At 35.5% G+C, this 23,179-nt stretch overlaps 1 protein-coding gene across 3 annotated transcripts in view; it reads left to right on the forward strand.

Annotated features, from left to right (window-relative positions):
- Parp1 (Poly-(ADP-ribose) polymerase) overlaps window positions 1-23,179 on the forward strand; it is a 583,272-nt gene that overhangs the window by 206,714 nt on the left and 353,379 nt on the right. For all 3 annotated transcript variants that reach the window (XM_090399735.1, XM_090399736.1, XM_090399737.1), the window contains exon 8: window positions 14,895-14,977. In XM_090399735.1, coding sequence (XP_090255861.1) covers window positions 14,895-14,977 — 83 coding nt within the window. The remainder of the gene's footprint in view (window positions 1-14,894; window positions 14,978-23,179) is intronic.

A 23,179-nucleotide genomic window follows, 5' to 3' on the forward strand; every position in this document is an offset into this window, starting at 1 on the left:
TTAGATAAGTACCAGATCGACATAATAGGGGTGACTGAAACAAAAAAGACCAAAACTGGTGAGATCTCTCTGAGCAATAAATACAAAATGTTATATTCAAGTAATGACAATCAAGGAAAAGAAGGAGTAGCCATAGTATTCAACACAAAATACGAGGCTAATCTTCTTGAATGGCAGTCAGTCTCAAGTAGAGTAATGTGGGCAAATATGAGAATGGGGAACTGGACAATGAGACTTATTTGTGCCTATGGTCCCACAGAAGGTTCTACTAAGGTAGAAGTGGAGGAATTTTTTGAGGCTTTAGAAAAAGCAACTGACACAATGAAAAAGGAAAAGTTGGTCTTTGTTGGGGATCTAAATAGTAGAGTAGGAAATGATTGTGAGACATACAAAAATATTTTGGGAAAATTTGGAGAAAAGAGCAAAGCTAATAATAATGGCAAATATCTGTTGGATTTCTGCTCAGGACATGGACTGGTTATTACTAACACCGTGTTCCAACATAAAAATGTGCACAAATTCACATGGAGAGAAGAGGCTAGGAATAAGAAAAGTCTCATTGACTATGTTATTGTTGATAGTGATGTTTTCTCCCTGGTGTGCAGGACACCAGAGTGTACAGAGGATTTGAAATTGGAAGTGATCACTATTTAGTCTTGAGCAGGATAAAATTGAATTTCATATTGAAAAGAATAACATGTAAGAAAGTTTTAAAGCGAATAAAAGTTGAGCAGCTCTCAGATGTGAACTGTAGACTAAAATACAGAAATATTATTGAAAAGAAAATGAAAGAGTTTGAGAACAGGAATCAAACCTTGGAGATTCAGTGGCAAACTCTGAAGGAAACATTGATTGATTCTGCCAGAGAGGCATGTGGTGAAGTTGTGTGCAAGGATAAAAAAATCAGAACTCCCTGGTGGACACAGGAAGTTAAAGAGGCAGTGAAGGAAAAGAAGAAAGCATATCAAAAGTTCCTGGCAAATAAGTCAGCTTTTACTCTTACAGAATACAGAGACAAATGTAAGAAAGCTAAACAGTGTGTAAAACTAGCTAAACAAAAGTCATGGGAGGACTTTGGCAAGAATATAAAAAATAAATATCAAGAAGGTGGCAAAATATTCTGGAGGTTGTTGAAGAAGCTTAGGAATGGAGGAAAGAGTGCTGTAAAAGGAATTAGAGATGATAAAGGTGAAATGAAAACAGGAGAAAAAGATATCCTTGAAGTATGGAGTAATTACTTTGAAAAACTGCTAAATGAAAGAAGCAGTGATGACAGCACAGTGATAAAAAACACTGACCAGGCATGCAGTCAGGAATACATATCCATACTTGAAGTAGAAAAAGCCATCAAAGGCTTGAAATGTGGAAAGGCAGTAGGAGTAGATGATATTCGACCAGAAATGCTGAAGTATGGTGGAATAAGAGTCTTATAGTGGCTGCACTGCATAGTTCAGAAAGCCTGGGCAGAGGGACGAATTCCCGATGATTGGAGTAGAGCTCTCATAGTACCCATATATAAAAAGGGAAATAAAACTGAATGTGAGAATTACAGAGGTATTTCCCTACTGAGTGTTCCTGGCAAGATCTATGCAAGTATACTTGAGAAACGGTTGAGAAGAATTGTGGAAGAACAGCTTGGTGAAGAACAAGCTGGATTCAGGCCAAATAGAGGCTGTCAGGATCAGATCTTCACTTTACGACAAATAGTCGAGAAAGCATGGGAATATAACAAAGATCTGTATTTAAGTTTTGTCGATTTGGAAAAGGCATATGACAAGGTGCCAAGAGAGAAGCTATTCAATACGCTGCAGTTATATGGTGTCAATGGGGCATTATATCAAGCAATACTTAGTCTTTATTTGAGTTGTGAGTCAGCAATTAGAATTGAAGGAAGTACAGGAAGATGGTTTAATGTTAAATCTGGTGTGAGACAAGGATGTACATTGTCCCCTCTGTTATTCATTATCTATATGGATCACATTATGAAGGAATGTGGTTTTAAACCTGATATCAAAATTGGAGATGTTAATGTCAGCTCTTTGCTTTATGCGGATGATGTTATACTTCTAAATAAATCCGCTACAAGTCTGCAAGATTCTCTGACTAAATTGAATAGCTGTTGTAATAGATATGGTATGAAGGTCAGCAATAAAAAGACAAAGACAATGAAAATAGGCAGAATCATTGAAAATGTTAACTGTGTTGTGAATGGAGAACCTGTGGAACAAGTAAAACATTTCAGCTACTTAGGCACAATTTTTACTGAAGGTGGTAAACTAAATATAGAAATAGACAACAGAATCAGCAACGCTGGTATCGTGGGAAGTCAATTGAATAAATTCATATGGAATAAGAAAGAAATTAGTCGGAACACTAAATTAGCTGTATACAAGACTGTGTTCAAACCAATTTTAACTTATGGATCTGAGAGCTGGGTCAGAAGTAAAACACTTGACCAAAGACTAGAGACCGCAGATATGAGAGTCCTGAGAAAGATTAGAGGCGTGAACAGATGGCATCAATGGCAATATCATATTAAAAATGAGGATATTAGGAAAGAACTTGACATTGTCAGCATCCAGGAATTCTTTAGCAGGGCTAATCTCAGATGGTATGGTCACTTAAATAGAATGGGAGAGGAAAGATTAGCAAAACAAGTGTTCTCTGCCAGGTTGGCAGGAAAACGACCCAGAGGAAGACCAAGATATAGGTGGATTGATACGGTACAAAGTGCCTTAGACGATAGAAATATAAGATCTGATAATGTTGGAGTCTTGACAAGTAACAGACTGATTTGGAGGAAAATTGTAGATAGGAAGTTAGTAATGATGTAATTTTTTCATGTAGTACTGTCATATCCTGTACACCCCTTGAGGGTACATGGCAGGAATTTGATGATGATGATGAGCCTCCACACCAGATAACCTGAAACTCATTGCTGCATGGGACATTATTACCATTATTCCATTCATGTGGTTCTATGCTAATTGCTTTCAAGTCATCTGATATCATTAATAGTACTCTTATTTCTTCTGTCATTTCTAAAAATGCTATATCTTTTACACTTGATTCCAGTTACAAGATCTGATTGAGTGCCAGGTTTTAACTAATGCTAATAATTTTAGGCCACAATGTATTCACCAAAGCAACAAACTCAACCACTTTGTTTCTAATTCTTCTGTCATTTGTGCATAGATATAACAAGTTATGGGATTAATTAAGGGTCAAAGTCAAATAACTGGGAGGAGACCTCCACATTGTCTTGCAGGAATGCAGAGAACCTAATGGAGCTTCTGGGCTAATGTCCATTCCTCACCTCATGCTGTGCTCCTTGTTAGTAGGTATCTACTGGGTACTGAATGAACGAGGATGGGTTAGGAATTTGGGAATTAGCTGACCAAATTGTACTTTCTGTTGGATTAAGCTATAAATGCATATGATGGTACAACATGATAAGATTTCATGCTCGCAGGAGCATTACCCAGTTAAACAAGGCCCTTGCTATTTTCTTCAGGGAACTAGGGCAAAAAGTGAAAAGTCAGCTACTAGAAGAAGCTCCAACTCAACATTTAGGAAATAAAAAAAAAAAAAAAAAAAAAAAAAAAAAAAAAAAAAAAAAAAAAAATCAGCTAACGCTTTTTTTTTTTTTTTTTTATATTATTATTCCCGTATATACGGGAGTAGGCGAGGCCATTTAGCCCTATCTAACTTTTGGAGACTGAGTGGGCAGTTCAATCTCCACTGGTACCCAATCAGAGACAGATGGCCCAAGGCTATCACTAATTAAGCGGTACGCAGTGAAGAGAGACGGCTCAAATGTGCCGCCATCTCGTGGTCTCTAACCCTAACACAATATATTTAATGTCTGAAATAATGTGGGTTCTACGGTCGATTTTCTTGAGTTTACAGGACGAAAAACCCGAGTTTCCGGGAGGAAAAACCTGCTTGCCCGTGCCAGAGATCGACTAACTCGGGAACCGGTCGAAAAAAGGCTTAGAAAAATTTCCTCTAGTCGCCGACTAGACTCGAAACCAAGACTTCCTTCGTGCGGCCTAGCGCGGTGGTGTGCAAACCATCAGTATAAGGAGCATTAATGGAAAAGAAATTGAACTTGCAGAAGAATTAGAAAAGTACAAGGCGGACATAATTTCCATTGCTGAAACAAAAAAGAGAAAAACAGGTGAGCTTTTACTAAATAATAAGCATAGGATGTTATATTCAGGAAATAATGATCAAGCAAAAGGTTGAAATAGAGATAGCATTCAACACCAAACATGAAGATAATAAAGTTTTAAGTAGAGTGATGTGGGCACACTTCAAAATGAAGAAGTGGACAATGAAACTAATTTGTGCCTACATTCCCACAGAAAGTTCTAAGAAAGAAGTGGAGGAATTTTTTGAGTTGTTGGAACAGGTAGCTGACATAAAGAAAATAGAAAAAGTGGCCCTTGTTGGAGATCTAAGCAGCAGAGTAAGAAATGAATCCCAGCAGGCATATGGGAGTGTTTTGGGAGAAAAGGACAAAGCTAATAATAATACTAAGTATTTACTGGACATCTGCTTAGGACACGGACTAATCATTATAAACACCACGTTTCAACATGAAGATGTGCACAAGTTGACATGGAGAGACGACCCAAGAAATAAGAAAACCTCATTAATATGTAATTGACAATAGTGATATCTTCATGCTTGTTCAGGATACAATAGTGTACAGAAGATTTGAAGTTAGAAGTGACCATTACTTAGTACTAAGCAGGATAAAATGAATATCACATTGACAAGAACAGTATGTAAAAAAGTTTTAAAAAGAATTAAAGTTGAGCACCTTTCACAGGTAAATTGTAGACTTGACTATACAAACATTATTGAATCAAAAATGAAACAAATTGAAAAGAAGAACCAAACCTTGGAATCTCATTGGCAAACTCTGAAAAAGACATTGATTAATTCAGCTAGGGAGATATGGTTGTGGTGAAGTTTTCTGCAAGGATAGAAAAATAAGAACACTGTGGTGGATGCAAGAAGTTAAAGAAAGCATACCATAGCAAATAAGTCAGCAGGTTCCCTAAAAGAATACCAGGAAAAATGTAAACAAGCTAAGCTATGTGTAAAAGTAGCTCAACAAAAACCATGGGAAGACTTTGGTAAGAATATAGAACATAAATATCAGGAAGCTGGCAAAATGTTCTGGAGGCTATTGGAGATGCTTAGAAATGGAGGAAAGAGTATTGTAAAAGGAATCAAAGATGATAAAGGTGACATGAAAACTGAAGATAAGGATATCTGAGATGTCTGGAGTAATTACTTTGAAAGACTTACCAAGGAGTGACAGAACCATACTAGAAAATTTTCAAGAGGAATGCAAAGAGGAGTGCATATCAATACTTGATTCAGAAAAAGCCTTCAAAATCTTGAAATGTGGAAAGGCAGATATGAAGACAGAAAGTAGATGATATTTGACCAGAAATGCTCAAGTATGGAGGCATAAAAGTTTTGCAGTGGTTACACTGCATAATTAATAGGGCATGGTCAGAAAATCGAATTACCAATGATTGGAGTAGAGATCTCATAGTACTCATCTATAAAAAATGGAAAAAGCTGAATTTGAGAATTACAGAGGAATTTCTCTGCTAAGTGTTCCAGGTTAGATTTATGCAACTATAATTGAAAAGAGGTTGAAAACATCATGGAAGAGAAACTTGGAGAAGAATAAGCTGGATTCAGGCCAAATAGAGGTTGTCAAGATCACAGTTTCACTTTAAGACAAATAGTTCAGAAATCGTGGGAATACAATACACTGAAGATCTGTACTTAAAGATGTTGGAAGTTTATTTTGCACTTGGTTAGACTGTAATAAATTTAGTTTAATCCTTTATCCAAGTGTAGGCAAACAAAGTTTGAGCCTGAAAATATCTTCAGGATTGAGGCAAGGTGATACATCTATTAGCAATTCCTAGCAAAGTTGGACCAAGATCTCATCTCTCCTTGTCTTAGTATCTCCCATAATGCAAGGCACATCTCTTTGCAGACACGTATAATGCTATGCATTAAGGGAAGGGCCATGGCCCAGACTGGTTTTGACCTTTATTGAGGTGTCGTCAGTGGGCAGCAGACCCAGAAGTGGTGATACTAAGGCAGAAGCAATGGAGAGGTCATATTTACCTATATGAGTTGCCAGAGGGTGTATTACCTTATTATTAAATTACTCTGGAGAAAGAAACATCTTTCTCTAAATCCAGAGTAATTTAATAATAAGGTAGTACACCCTCTGGCAACTCGTATAGGTAAATATGACCTCTCCATTGCTTCTGCCTTGGTATCACCACTTCTGGGTCTGCCTCCCACTGACGACCTCAATAAAGGTCGAAACCAGTCTGGGTAGTGGCCCTTCCCTTATTACAAGGGAAGGGCCACCTCCCTTGTAATTATTACTTATATACAAGGAGAGATGAGAGCGTGGTCCACCTTTGCTAGGAGTTGCCAACAGGTGTACCACCTTGCCTCACTCCTGAAGATATTTTCAGGCGCAAACTTTGTTTGCCTACACTTGGATAAAGGATTAAACTAAATTTATTACCTGTACTTAAGTTTTGTAGATCTGGAAAAAGCATAACGAGGTGCCCAGAGAAAAGCTTCTCAAAACACTACAATTATATAGAGCAATACATGGTCTATATTTAAGTTGTTAGTCAGCAGTTATAATTGAAGGAAATCCAGAAATATCATTTGATTTAAAATCAGGGGTGAGACAAGGATGCACATTATCTCCAATCTTATTCATCTATATGGATTATATTATGAAAGACAGTGGCATCAAGCTTGATATTAGCATTGGAGATGTCAAACTTAACTCTTTGCTTCATGCAGATGATGTTGTTAAACACATCTAGTGCAAGTCTCCAGGATTCACTAACTGAATTGAATAATAGCTATAGCAAATTTGGTATGAAAATCAGCAATAAAAAGGCCAAAACTATGAAAATAGGTAAGGGCATGGAAAACTTCATCTGAATTTTGAATGGAGATCGTGTAGAAAACAACTATCAGCTCTTTAGTCACAGTTTCTAGTGAAGATGGCAGATTGAGTGCTTATTCTATTGTCTGTTTCCAGATTTAATCTAGTAATAGATGATGGAATAAGCAAAGCTAGTATGGTGGTTAGCCCAGCTGAATAAATTTATATGGAATAAGAGAGAAAATTCACCAAAATACCAAACTAGCAGTATACAAGACAGTGTTAAAACAGTTTTAAGTTATGGATCTGAGAGTTGGGTTAGAAATAAATTACTTGATCAAAGACTAGAGTTAACAGATGAGGGTTCTGAGGAAAATCAGGGGAGTGAACTGATGGCATCAATGGTAGACTCATTAAAAATTAAGATAAATGAAAGGAACCTTACATTATTAGCATTCAAGAATGTATCAGGAGAGCTAATCTAAGGTTGGTTGGTTTATAATTTATTTGGCACAGAAACTACAAAGGGCATACTGTGCCATACTACATGCAAGGTTACAACTATACATAAGCAGTTAAAGAAAATTGTAAACAATATACCTGTACAAATATTAGGTTACACAAAGTAGCATCTACATAGAAACAGAATTGCTGCAGAGGGCACAGCAACACACAAGGGGTTAAAGGTTACAGTAGTACAAAAATTGTCATCAATACAAGTTAAATAAACAAAATGTATGTACAAGATACCAAGCCAAGGAATGCATATAGTTAAAATTATAACAGATGTTTTTACATGCATTCATAAAAATAAAATTTGGCAATGGTATTTACATATAAACAAAATTACAAGAAGGGTTTTACACAAATATACAAAGTGTCTTGCAGCAATATATAATTAGTCAAAAAAAAAAAGTAGTAAATAATATGTATGCACAAAAGTTAAACTGGGCAATGCAGTATCTACATACAAACAAAATTACTGCATTATTTAAGGCGGTAGACAACAATACAAGTTAATAAACAAAATGCATGTACAACACCAAGCCAAGGAATGCAGTTGTTGTTGTTGTGTCGGAAATAACTGGCCCACTCTGTGTCCACCATTTGTTTCAGCCACAACATGAGAAATTACTCACTTAAGATACAGACATGCTTGAGCTCTCAAGAGCAAAGGCATAGAAGCAATGAATAAAGTGTATTTTGAGAGTATAGCAATTTAATCAATAATATTATTGTAAGGTAATTCGAAGTTATGTTAAGTGACTTCAGAGTTGTTAACCAATCAGCGGAGGGTCTCATCATTACGTATCAGTCCATGACACAGCAGAAAAATCCGAGACGTCATCCAGTAACCCCTGCAGTAAGAGTTCCGTCAAGAAGGCTGCCGAGTAAAGAACGTGACCGTATGAGACGAATCAAAGATGGCTGAGTGAGTGACGTAGACAGAGAGAGAGGGCACTCGCTGTCATGATATAAGGATGGCACGCTCTTCAAACGCTCTCTTGTTTCCTGCATTTTTCCTGTGTGCCAGTGAGAAGACCGTGAAGGCTGAGGATGCTTGTCGCCGGTTTCCAGCAACCCTCCATGTTGCAGTGGGTTCCGTTACGTACAAGTCATCCAACTGTACAACAAGGAACCAGCAGACGGCCATTGGTGAGTTACCGCCCAATTTGACTTTTGAAAGGATTGAGTAAAGAAAGACAGCGGAAATGACAAGGAAGTCTTGCCATATCCGAGGAAAGATCAGCCATAAAACCAAGGGACAACTTCGCTAAGGAAATTAACCGGTAAGGCAAATATTTCTTACCCTATATGCATAAAGAAGAAAGAGAAACATGATCAATTGCTTGCTGAAGTTCTTTCAATTACCCTCATGTTATGGGAGTGGCAGTAAATTGTGAAGTCCTCAACATATAAAGCATTGTCTATAGTGGGAGGAAGCTGTTCGGTGATTGAGTTAATTTTAACAGCGAAAAGTGTCACACTTAAGACAGACCCTTGGGGAACACTGTCTTAAGTGTGACCTGTTCTTGGTGATATGATCGAGATAGCATATTTCCCACTCTGACTTGGAAAATTCGCCTGGAAAGAAAGTTTTTAATAAACATAGGAAGGTGTCCTTTAAGACCCAGGTTATATTTGTTGGAGCAAACTACGAAATGCCACAAAAATCAAGTGTATGTGAAACTGCTATCCAAAGGATTTTGCAATTACAAAATTCCCAAGGTTTGATTTTCCAGTGATAAGTTTGAAGTTTATTAATTTGTGGATAATCCTGTGGTTCATTTACTGGGCTATCATTTATTTTATTTTACACTTCTTTAAAATTAGGGATATTCCTTTTCTTCTCATTTTTTGGAAGCTGTGAATAGTTCTTTTGAGTTCTTTCTAGCAAACAGTGTTCCAGTTATTAACATATCTAGGCCCTTGAAAAATAGTCTGTACTTTTGTTTGCAATATGCAATATGCATCTTTCACCTCATTGTTATCTGGAAATTTTCTTCCTCGAAGGTCTTTCTTCAGTTTCGAGGAGAGATAGTAGTCACCGAGTGCTAGATCTGGGCTGTAGGTTGGGTATTTAATCTCTTTTCCGAAAGCCACAGTCCTTCCTTGCAGCCTTTGCAATAATAGCTGTATTGACTAGAGCAGGGGTTCTCAACCTTTTCCAGTGGCGTACCACTATATTTAATTCAAGATATTAGATGTACTAGTAAGCAAATCTGTTTTCGTACCACCCGGCAGTGGCTTATGTACCACCAGTGGTACTTGTACCATGGGTTGAGAATCTCTGGACTAGAGCATTGTCGTGAAGCAGATGAACACATGACTTAGAATTCCTTGTTTCTTCTCCTTTATGGTGTCATGCAGTTTCTGCAGGAGTGAAGCATAACATTCTGCATTCATGATAATATTCCTTTCCTTGAAGTCAATCAAGAGAATTCCCCGGCAATCCCAAAAGATTGTTGCCATGATCTTGGTGGACCGAGTGACTTTGGTTTTTCTCGGTGGTACTTCGCCTGGTTTGTGCCGCTCCATGAATTTCCTTTTAGAAAGAAGATCATAATAAAGGACCATACTTCCATCCTCAGTGACAATGGATTGCAGCACTTCTCTCTAATTCCCTTGGCAAAGCTCTAAAAACATGTGGGAACAGATTACATGATGCTCCTGCATTGAAGAGAGAAGTCAGGGCACCCACATTGCTCTTACCTTCATCATGTGAAGCTTCTCATGAATGATGCAAAATATGGTTGTTATAGAAAGCCCCTATCTTGCTGAGATAGAGGCTTTCTATAACATATGAGATTTCCTTGAGCTTCAGCTGTCTGTCATCGAGCAGTTCCTTATCAACAAGAGAGAAATTTTCCACAGTCCTCACTTCTGCAGGTCAGCCTGTCGAGTGGTGACTCGACAGGCTGACCATTCTCATGATGGTCAGCCTGTCGAGGATCATCTTCGATGCTCTCTCTTCCTAGGCAAAAGTTTAGCCCATTCCGTCACACTGGAATATGAAGGAGAAGCTTCCCCATAAACACCATCCAATCGCTGTTTGATAGCACTTAGAGAAAGCCCTTCTTTGGTGAAAAACTTTATCACAGTGCAGTACTCAATTTTGCAGCCACTTATTGTTAATCAAGTGAGTGCCTCCAACTGAATGACCAGGTAGAGAGTTGAAACTGGGACACTAAGCTCCCCATAGATGGTGCCACACATGGCATTTTAAAATTAGCATGAATATTGTATGTCAGGCTGGAAAATTTTGGAACCTACCTCATATGTGGTAAAGTTGTCTGCAAGGATAGAAAAATAAAACACCATTGTGGCCACAAGAAGTGAAAGAAGCAGTCCTGGAAAAGAAGAAGGCATACCAAAAGTTCCTAGCAAAGTCATCAGATGCCCTAAAAGAATAAGAGAAAAATGTAAAAGAGCTAAAATGTGTAAAGGTAGCTAAACAGGAGTCATGGGAAGACTTTGGTAATAGTATGGGAAATAAATATCAGGAGGTGGCAAAGTGTTCTGGAGGCTATTGAAGAATCTTAGAAATGGAGGAAAGAGTTCTGTAAAAGGAATTAAAGATGATCAATGTGACATAAAAACTGGAGATAAGAATATCTCAGATCACTTTGGAGACTGTTAAATGAACCAAGCAGTGACAGAACCGTACAAGAAAATTTTCAACAGGAATGCAAAGAGGAGTGCATATCAATTCTTGAAATAGAAAAAACCATGAAATACTTGAAATGTGGAAAGGCAGTTGATGTAGATGATATTTGACCAGAAATACTTAGGTATGGAGGTATAAAAGTTGTGCAGTGGCTACATTGCATAATCCAGAAGGCTGAATTCTTGATGATTGTCATGAACAATATTAAACACGAATTCATAAGATTTTATGATATTTGGTGGACAATGATAAATAGCTTTGTATAAGTAAAGAGTATTCTTAGTAAAATTCATCAGTATTTGAGAAGTCCAAAGATTTTTTGACTTTGTTAAGATTTGTTAAGTTGACAGATTTAAAGTGATTTACTTTGCATTGTATAAATATGATGACCTCTTCAGCTGTGTACCATATTCCTGATCAGGTCATTATATTTATACAATGCAAAGTAAATCACTTTAAATCTGTCGACTTAACAAAGCCAAAAAATCTTTGGACTTCTCAAATACTGAAATGAATTTTACTAAGAATACTCTTTATTTATACAAAGCTATTTATCATTGTCCACCAAATTTCATCGAATCTTATGAATTAGTGTGTATTATTGTTCATGACAATCATCAGGAATTTGGCCTTCTGACCAAGCCCTCTGAATTATGCAGTGTAGTCACTGCAAAACTTTTATACCTCCATACTTTGGTATTTCTGGTCAAATATCATCTACTCCAACTGCCTTTCCACATTTGAAATGTTTCATGGTTTTTTCTATTTCAAGTATTGATATGCACTCCTCTTTGCATTCCTGTTGAAAATTTTCTTGTACGGTTCTGTCACTAAAACAGAGGAATTATTCTTGAGTTTGTTGTATCAAATATCAAGAACCTGAGTAATCTGACCTTGCAGAACACACCATCTCTAAAGCTGAAAAAATACAAAAATTTTGCATAAGAGTAGATTCCTTATGGATTGTCATCATAAGTGATCTGATAACCTACATTTATCTCCTCCACTGGAAATAGTACTTATTCAATGTGCTAATCTTTTAATATTTCCTATTTTTTCCCCTTCTTTTTCTAGGAATTTAGTGACCATTTATTACCTTACTAAAGCTGTCATGATTATTTTTGGACTCTGTTGATCTGTGCTTTAATTTTCTGTGTACCGAGAATGCCTGTGATATACAAGTGAAAATTTACAGTTTAAATACTCAATTTATCCTACTTCTTCCTTTCTTTATTTTATAAGATTAAAGTCATTGCACTAATCAAAAATGAACTAGTGATTTTTCCCCCCTTACAACTCATTTCAAAGGTTATAAAAATATGTGAATACAAAATCTATTGACACTTCTATTAATGATTACAGAAATAAATAATTCACCATTATCAGACAGTGAAATTTTTTATAACTCTAGTGTGTTAACTTAAGAAGCACTGATAATGTAAATTGGTTGAGGATTTAGAAGAAACTTATTAAAATCGAACTTGATTGTTCATATGGTTGAGAAATGCAAATAAAAAGAAGAGTTATTTTGAAGAGAGTGAGTGAGAGAGAGAGATAGCTGTAATTGATATATATACATTTGATATACTTAGAAGAAAATTCCTAGAATTATAGTTACTAATCAGAAGAATGAACTATCATAGAATCTTATATAGAAAGGGCATGTTGCAAGAACTAATGATTTTGATGGTGATTAGTACAATTTTTTGATGAGGTTGATTTTGGAAATCTCACTGAAGAAGTGAGAGAAATTGCTTTGGGATTTATGCATTTATTATCTGTTCAAAAGAAAAGCACTGAAACTGACTTTGTTTCTAAAGTGTGATACAGTTTTAAATGCTTATGAGAAGAAAGGAAACAAAAGAAGAAAGAAAAGGTAATATTGGAAGCAGAAGTTTTTGTGCTGTTATTATTACTATTATTAACACCAAACCTCCATTGAGTCAAAAGACTCATCACAGGAAGCAAACACTGTTACATACAAATCATATAAGACCATGCTTTAAATTCATTCACTGTATCTGCATGCACCACAATGTCAGGCAACACATTCTACTGACCAACTATTATCCATGCAAAGAACTTACTCCCTATGCCGGCCTGGTTGGCTGAGTGGATAGCTTGTCTGCTCTTCAGCCAAAAGGCTGCAGGTTCAAATCCTGTCGTGGGCATGGATGTTTGTGATTGCTTGTGAAAAATACTAGTGGTGGTAGATGGCATTGGTGTAGCTGGTGGATTGAGTTGTGGAAGCGTAGAGTTGTAGAGCAAGTCCCCTCCCTCGATGAGTCTTTGTGTTCCCTGGAGGTGTCAGTAATAATAATAATAATAATAATAATAAAATTATGCTCCTTTTCACACTCCTACCCTCCTTGTTCAACTTCCAGGCATATCCCCTTGTTCTTCCTCTTATTCTTTTAAAAATTTCTTCTATATTAAACCTGGTAACAACCCTTTACCAACTTAAATGTCTCAATTATATTCCCTCACTTTCTCCTATTCACAAGGCTTTGCAAACTGCATTCCTTTAATCTGATATCCCACATCCTAAAGACCAATTATGACCTTAGTCTTCTCTGGACCTTTTCCAATATATCCTCATCACCATGAAAACCAGGAGAACAAATATGCACGCAATAATCCACACTAGTCTTAATTGAGGACTTATTACTATTATTTAGAGAACCTGAACCTCTTCATTTCTACAAGTTAAAGTCCTCTGTATCATTGCCATAATCTTGAGGTAATGTTTCCACAATATATGGAATATAACCTCTGAACTTCAGATCATTGACCGCCACCACCTCAAGGTCTCTTATCACCCCAGAGTTATAGTTTCAGTATGATTTAGCAATAAAAAGGGGAGAGTGGGTAAGAGTATGTCATATATCCTAACTTTTGGGTGGTAAAAGCAAATTTGTTGCTAGAATACAGCTGACTCATGGTTTTGTGAGAGGTGAGATGAGATATTGTAATCTAATAATAAAGAAAAGAACATAACATTGTATCTCATCTCAACACAAAAGCAGTTTTTTTTTTTTTTTTCATCAGAAGAGTGCTCTTATTCTCCATGCCTTGATGACTAGATGTTTCATGTGAACTTGTTTGTAGGCATTATTAAAGAAACAATAAGTGTTAGCACATGTTAAGCATATGGATTTAATTAATTGCTATTATTGATTATTTGTTACAAGGATATTATCTGGAACATAATGAAAAATCAGCAAAATAAACACTCAGAATTGACATGATTTGTAAATGCACATTTCATAACATCCTATCAGTTTTGGATGTGGTTTTAACAATGTCTTTTATTCTGTCCCTACAAGTGTCCTTTTAACTGGAACAAATGGATAAGAGCAATTAATGAAATGTATGTTTTAAATGTACCAAATATTATTTGTTTCTTATATATCTTAATAGGCTCTGGTTTCTCATTGGAGGTGTATTCCCCCCCCCCCCCCCCATTTTTTTTTTTTAAAACCCTTCTTTATGCAGATGTTTCACTGTGTGTAATCACAATAAATTGTACATTATAGATAATCATTTTCAACTTGATATCGAGTTTGTACTACAATCCCATCATACAGCAAAGCTGCTAACTGACTGGCAGTTATACCAGTTGAGCAATGAATAGTTGGTTCTACAAGCTAAATACTAACTAGTGAATTTCTAGTCAATTTATTCTTTATAATTAAGATTTAAACAGCATATATAAAAAAATAATAATGATAATCTTTTATACCATCCTGAATTGTTATGCATGTTTAGATTCTCGACTATCTGGCAGATTGTATAGCATTTGGGGCTTTCAAAAAATGCCCGGAATGTGATGATGGATATCTGGAATATAAGTAAGTGTTTTTATTTAATTTAGAAATTTGTTCTGTATAGCATTATTCGTTATTTACAATTATACAATATCCGATGAATTTATTAAAACTTTACTCATCCTTCAATGATATCATTCAAAATAGAGCTTCGTGGTATAAACAACACCAAAAGAGGAAAAGATACATTTATTAAACTTGCTAATATTTGCTGATTTTCTACCCAGCATCATCAGAGCACAATTATAACTGTGGCAGGCACACAGCAATGAACTAAGTAATTATCAAAAACAATTCAAATTATAACTGAAAACAGAACTAATGTCCTTATATAGCGCCATCTATGGGTCAGATAACCATAAAGGTAATTTAGAGAAGTCAGGCGCTCAGGTCTTAAAATGATTTTCTCCCAGATCTTTGGTAAATTATTGCAGCCATTCTTATTGAGGTTGGGAAAGTGCTTTATAGCTGATGCTGATTCTGTGTAATATAGATATAAAATAGTCTTTCAAACCTATAATCACTTCTGTGTAATATAGATGTTTTTTTCCATTTGATCTTATGTGAATGAGTATCCAGAGCATGTTCTTTCAATCCTGACTTTTCAAATAGTTGATTACAGATGTAAGTTTTGTGTTCTTCAAGGTGGATTTTAACTTATCTACCAGTCTGCACAAAGTAGGCTAAATGAGGAACTTTATACACTGCAGGATGTTCAAGAGGATAGAATTGATTTTCAAGAAAATGTATGAAGGTAGTTAGTAGAATGAAAGGTTTGAAAGTGGCACAGAGATAATATTTGCAGAGAACTTGGGGCTATTTTTTCTCATGTATCCTTAATATATGGGATGGGATTGGTTTTGCTGTGATCCTTCATGTTGGGTGTAAGAAGGATAATGGGTGCATGTAGTATTTTATCTATTTTATATGGGGTGTAACCATTGGCTAAAAAGATTTTGGAAATGTCCATGAGCTCAGTTTCAAGGGCTATGTCATTTGAACAAATAGCCATGGCTCAATGAGTAAGTGTTTTGAGGTTGCCAGAATGGCATCCTCAAAACACTTACTCACTGAGGAATTGATGGTGGTGGTTGATTGTTTATGTAAATACCTTCCTGTGTGAGTGGGTTTTCTGAAAATAGAGAAGAATAATGATCCATTGGGAATTTGTGGCACTAGTGTACCAATTCTTACTTTCTTTTTCTGTGGTGATGTTTATTTTAGCATGTTGGTTGTTTATGATTCACCAGAAATGTATCTAACGTGTCTGGACCATGAGGCCAAACAGCAAATACATCATCAACATAGTGCAGCAAAACTATTGGGTTAAGCATGGCTGTGTTGAGTGCTTGGTTTTCAGAATGTTCATATAGTAGTAGCACAGCCAATAGTTTGGCTACGCTTTAATTATTTTTTAAATAACAGTATTAAAAAGCATTTTCATTATGTAAAATTTTCAAGCATTTATTTACCCAATGTTAGATCATGTTGGGAGCTATGAAAATAAGCTTTAGGACAATATTATATTGCAATTGTGCACCCTACTTAAGGGATAAAGGTGTTGGAAGAATAAGATGTATAGATGTACTATAGCATTTAATTAGATTCTGCCTAATTTAATTTTTGTGTTTATAATTACTGGTTTATTTTGTTAATGAAATTATATTGTAAGAAAAGCACACTTATTTAAAAAAATAAATATTACCTTCAACGTACTTTTTTACTTTGAAGATTCATATTAAACTAAATGAATGCATTGATTGGATAAATTTCTTTATTCGAAATGATAACTGCAATTTAATTTAAATATATTCATAATATTAAATATGTACATTATCTTGCCCACTTGATGTTTGTGAGATTTACTGTTTTCAAGTAAAGTCCCATTTTTGAAGTATAAATTTTGGTTCTCATGTTTACATTATTAGTTGTTCAGAAGTTGAATTATATTGATGGTATATGTGTGATCAGACATTCTTAGTATAAATGAAGTCATTAATGTGGTGTGATTTTTCATTGATTGGAGTTTTGTATATGTGTTGAGTTAGGTCTAATTTACACGTGTGTGATGATTTCCATTGTATTACTGGTGAAGACATAACAGTTTAAGTGCTGGTTGCGTTTTTACAACTTGTTATTGGTAACTAGATTATGAAGATGGAAGCTCAGAAAATCTGTTTAAAAAGAAATAAACACTATATCAATGTAATAACTGCTTTTAATGAATTACTTTTTAGTGAAACTTTTGAAAATGTGACTTTAGCATGTGAAGGTAAGAGACTAAAAGCACACAATATAGTGATGTATCCCTGCAGTTCTTTCTGTTATGGCATATTTCTTGAAAACGCGTGTAAACATCCAGTTGTTATTCTCAAAGATATAAAATACACAGATTTAAAAAATATTTTATGTATTGGGGTGAAGTGATCATTTTGCATAACCAACTTGCTACACTACAGGGTTTTTCATCCCGCATACAGACAAATCGGCCCTTCAGAACATACGCAATTTACAGACATAGAATATCAGTTGTAGTGGTGGTGGGCAGTAGATGGCGTTGATGAAGATGATTCGTAGTAGAGGTTCGGTGTAGTGGTTGAGACAGTTGTAGGTGTCCTCCCGCGATGAGTCTTCGGACTCCTTGGAGGTGTCAGGAATAATAATAATAATATTCCATTTTTTAATTTCATTAATTTTAGATAACAATATCCATAACACCATCTTTTGAAATATGAGGTCTACATTTGTGTATTCAGTTAATTATCTGATATGTTGTGGGCATCTTCAAAGTAACCCCCCCCTCCCCCACACGCATATGAAACACAACGGCTCCAACATTCCTTCCATGTTGTATAACAGGATTGGAAGTGAGTTTCTGTTAGCTCCCTTGTGGCTCCTGTCATGGCTCTTGGAATGTTTTCTACACTCAAAATAGGCAGCTTTCATCTTGTTCTTGAACTTCAGGAAAAGAAAAAAGTCACATGCAGACAAATCGGGTGAGCATGGTGGCTGCTGCAACACTGGAATGCATATTTTTGGCTAAATACTCTGTGTGTTGAGGCTTAAGTGCTGTGAGGACATCATGTTAGAGGTTTAATAGAATATTTACAACACTGGGAAAGGATTAAAAGTAATTTTAATGCTTCCAATATTTCTTCTCAGGCACTGAGACATCTTCAGGGATTACAAATATATCTTGTAACATATACTCAAATACAACACAATGCTAAGTGAAACACGTGGGTGACTCTTCAAATCCTATCTAGGTGGTACGCCCTCTATGAGCATTTGTAGGTGACCTAGGATGTAAATGGGATCTCTGATAATTAATGTTTTCCACATTTTGGGAAGTTTTATGCAGTCATCATCATCATCATAATCAAATTCCTGCCATGTACCCTCAAGGGGTGTACAGGATATGACAGTACTACATGAAAAAATTACATCATTACTAACTTCCTATCTACAATTTTCCTCCAAATCAGTCAGTTACTTGTCAAGACTTCTACATTATCAGATCTTATATTTCTATCGTCTAAGGCACTTTGTACCATATCAAACCACCTATATCTTGGTCTTCCTCTGGGTCGTTTTCCTGCCAACCTGGCAGATATCACTTGTTTTGCTAATCTTTCCTCTCCCATTCTATTTAAGTGACCATACCACCTGAGATTAGCTCTGCTAATGCATTCCTGAATGCTGACAACGTCAAGTTCTTTCCTAATATCCTCATTTTTAATATGATATTGCCATTGATGCCATCTGTTCACACCTCTAATCTTTCTCAGGACTCTCATATCTGTGGTCTCTAGTCTTTGGTCAAGTGTTTTACTTCTGACCCAGCTCTCAGATTCATAAGTTAAAACTGGTTTAAACACTGTCTTGTATACAGCTAATTTAGTGTTCCGACTAATTTCTCTCTTATTCCATATGAATTTATTCAATTGACTTCCCACCATACCAGCTTTGCTGATTTTGTTGTCTATTTCTATATTGAATTTTCCAACTTCAGTAAAAATCGTGCCTAAGTAGCTGAAATGTTTTACTTGTTCCACAGTTTCTCCTTTCACAATACAGTTGACATTTTCAATGATTCTGCCTATTTTCATTGTCTTTGTCTTTTTATTGCTGACCTTCATACCATATCTATTACAACAGCTATTCAATTTCGTCAGAGAATCTTGCAGACTTGTAGTGGATTTATTTAGAAGTATAACATCATCTGCATAAAGCAAAGGGCTGACATTAACATCTCCAATTCTCATATCATGTTTAATACCACTTTTCTTTCATAATGTGATCCATATAGATAATGAATAACAGAGGGGATAATGTACATCCTTGTCTCACACCAGATTTAACATTAAACCACCTTCCTGAACTCAATTCTAACTGCTGACTTACAACTCAAATAAAGACTAAGTATTGCTTGATATAATGCCCCATTGACACCATATAACTGCAGCGTATTGAATAGCTTCTCTCTTGGCACCTTGTCATATGCCTTTTTCAAATCGACAAAACTTTAATACAGATCTTTGTTATATTCCCATGCTTTCTCGACTATTTGTCATAAAGTGAAGATCTGATCCTGACAGCCTCTATTTGGCCTGAATCCAGCTTGTTGTTCATCCAGCTTTTCTTCCACAATTCTACTCAACCGTTTCTCAAGTATACTTGCATATATCTTACCTGGAACACTCAGTATGGAAATACCTCCGTAATTCTCACATTCAGTTTTATTTCCCTTTTTATATATGGGTACTATGAGAGCTCTACTCCAATCATCGGGAATTCGTCCCTCTATCCAGGCTTTCTGAACTATGCAGTGCAGCCACTGTAAGACTTTTATACCACCATACTTTAGCATTTCTGGTCGAATATCATCTACTCCTACTGCCTTTCCACATTTCAAGCCTTTGATGTCTTTTCTACTTCAAGTATGGATATGTATTCCTGACTGCATGCCTGGTCAGTGTTTTTTATCACTGTGCTGTCATCACTGCTTCTTTCATTTAGCAGTTTTTCAAAGTAATTACTCCATACTTCAAGGATATCTTTTTCTCCTGTTTTCATGTCACCTTTATCATCTCTGACTCCTTTTACAGCAATCTCTCCTCCATTCCTAAGCTTCTTCAACAACCTCCAGAATATTTTGCCACCTTCTTGATATTTATTTTCTATATTCTTGCCAAAGTCCTCCCATAACTTTTGTTTAGCTAGTTTTACACACTGTTTAGCTTTCTTACATTTGTCTCTGTATTCTGTAAGAGTAAAAGCTGACTTATTTGCCAGGAACTTTTGATATGCTTTCTTCTTTTCCTTCACTGCCTCTTTAACTTCCTGTGTCCACCATGGAGTTCTGATTTTTTTATCCTTGCACACAACCTTACCACATGCCTCTCTGGCAGAATCAATCAACGTTTTCTTCAGAGTTTGCTACTGAATCTCCAAGGTTTGATTTCTGTTCTCAAATTCTTTCATTTTCTTTTCAATAATCTTTGTGTATTTTAGTCTACAGTTCACATCTGAGAGCTGCTCAACTTTTATTCGCTTTAAAACTTTCTTACATGTTATTCTTTTCAATATGAAATTCAATTTTATCCTGCTCAAGACTAAATAGTGATCACTTCCAATTTCAAATCCTCTGTACACTCTGGTGTCCTGCACCAGGGAGAAAACATCACTATCAACAATAACATAGTCAATGAGACTTTTCTTATTCCTTGCCTCTTCTCTCCATGTGAATTTGTGCACATTTTTATGTTGGAACATGGTGTTAGTAATAACCAGTCTATGTCCTGAGCAGAAATCCAACAGATATTTGCCATTATTATTAGCTTTGCTCTTTTCTCCAAATTTTCCAAAATATTTTTGTATGTCTCACAATCATTTCCTACTCTGCTATTTAGATCCCCAACAAGGACCAACTTTTCCTTTTTCATTGTGTCAATTGCTTTTTCTAGAGCGTCAAAAAATTCTTCCACTTCTACCTTAGTAGAACCTTCTGTGGGACCATAGGCACAAATAAGTCTCATTGTCCAGTTCCCCATTCTCATATTTGCCCACATTACTCTACTTGAGACTGACTGCCATTTAAGAAGATTACCCTGGTATTTTGTGTTGAATACTATGGCTACTCCTTCTTTTCCTTGATTGTCATTGCCTGAATATAACATTTTGTATTTATTGCTCAGAAAGATCTTACCGGTTTTGGTCTTTTTTGTTTCAGTCAACCCTATTATGTCGATCTGGTACTTATCTAATTCCTCAGCTAGCTCCATTTCTTTGCCATTCAGGCTTCTTACGTTGATAGTACCGATCTTTAACTCTGGTGATGTTAAGTTGGGGTTTGTTTTCAGATTTGTTCCAGTAGCTGACTTTTCGCTGTGCGCCCTGGTTCCTTGGCGAAAACAACGGGGCCTTGTTTAACTGGGCGATGCTCCAGCTTGCATGAAATTTTGTCATGTTGTACATTCCGTTGATTTCTGAGTGCCATTGCAGATTCTAAAAACAGTCTTTCTTTTTTGAATTTACTGTGGTGGATGGAGCATGGTGGTTTTTCTACAGGAGATCCTGTGGGTTGTATCCAAAACATGGTGTGCAAGGCCAGATTGACCATAGACATGATTGCAGATGTATGATTTGTGTTCTCCTAAATGGATGGTTGCTGACCTTTCTCTCCAAAATAAGCCAGCTTGCAGGAACAGAGTACTTCAGTGCCGTGCCATGGGTAGGAGGCGCCCTTGTGCAAAACGTTTTTCATTGCCCCCATAAAATAAGTTTCCATGAAAAATATTTGCGAAAAATTTTACATTGTTAAAAGTACAAAACAGTTTATATGCATACATAAAAATAAATTTTATTTAACAATAGTAGAACATTGTAATCACTGAAATTCATTAATAAGGAATTTTTAATAATAAAAATTTTCAAAAATGTTTATTCATTAATATATAAATACAACAGAATATATATATATTTATATATATATATAAACAAAAATTACTTTTATTTTAATATAAAAAGAAATATTACTTAACAAAGATAATTTGGAGATATGCTTTTAACTATATAACAACTAGGGTAAATGTAGATTTATTTTACATATTTATCTCTCTTGCTTTAGCCGCCACAAAATTTTTACTAATATCTTTAATGTCTAAATGAATCCATAATATTATTATGAATTCATATAATTGATAAATCCGTTAGACGCTCTCCAGACATTGTTGAACACAAATCATTTTTTATTAATTTCAGTTTTGAAAAACTTCTTTCCCCTGATGCTACGGATATTGGTAATGTTAAATAAATATGCATCACAATCGCAGTATTCGGAAACGTGTCTTTTAATTTATTTTTGTATATATGATTTAAAACATCCTGAGGAGCCTACTCTTTTTAAATAAAACATTGCACTGTTTTTAATTCCTCAAATAAAGTCATACCATCAATATCGTGATTGTCGGAATCTTGATTGTCTCTCAGTTTTAAGTACAAATCTTTACAACGTTTCATTAAATCTTGATCGCTCCAATCCTTTAATTTGCTAATGTCTCTTATAACTTGAAAGTGCTCTCTATGTTGTTTTAAGAATATGAATCTTTCCATGACTGAAGTTATTGTCGTGTCTAAAATCGCGAAGAAAAAATTTATTTTAAAATTTTGTTTAGTATCATGTGTTGTCTCATCTGATGCTTCGTAACCAAACAATTTTGTTTTTGTTCTTTTGTGAATGTCTCGAAAAATAGGTTCAATATTAAGATCATTTGCTACTTCTTTTGAAGTTCTAATAATATTTTCAAAATATTGGTCTGTTTGGCGAGTATTTAATTCTTGTATAACATAATCAAGATTTTCTGTAATTTTTCCTATATCAAATGTCAGATTCTGCAATATTTTGCTTGCAATGTTTTCGAGACTTAAGATTTCATACCAAACATGAATAAAGCAAATAAATTTAAACGAATAAATCTTTGAAATTAAGTTGTCTGCCTGAACTCTAGAATCAATATCTTTAGTTTCATCCTCCGTAATATCAAAAAAACCCTGGTAAATTTCCTTGATATTATTTTTAAGTGGCTTTATTGCTTCTACTCTGCTTTCCCACCTTGTGGCAGAAAGTGGTTTCAAATTTAAAACATGAATATGTTTTTTTAATATAGCCCAATGCTTCACAGATATTGAAAAATAATTATATAATTCCTGTATTACCCCAAAAAA

Source organism: Typopeltis vanoorti, chromosome 10, assembly GCF_054136105.1.
Source record: "Typopeltis vanoorti isolate ZY-2024b chromosome 10, IOZ_Tvanoo_1.0, whole genome shotgun sequence".
In the NCBI taxonomy this organism is placed as follows: Eukaryota; Metazoa; Arthropoda; class Arachnida; order Uropygi; family Thelyphonidae; genus Typopeltis; species Typopeltis vanoorti.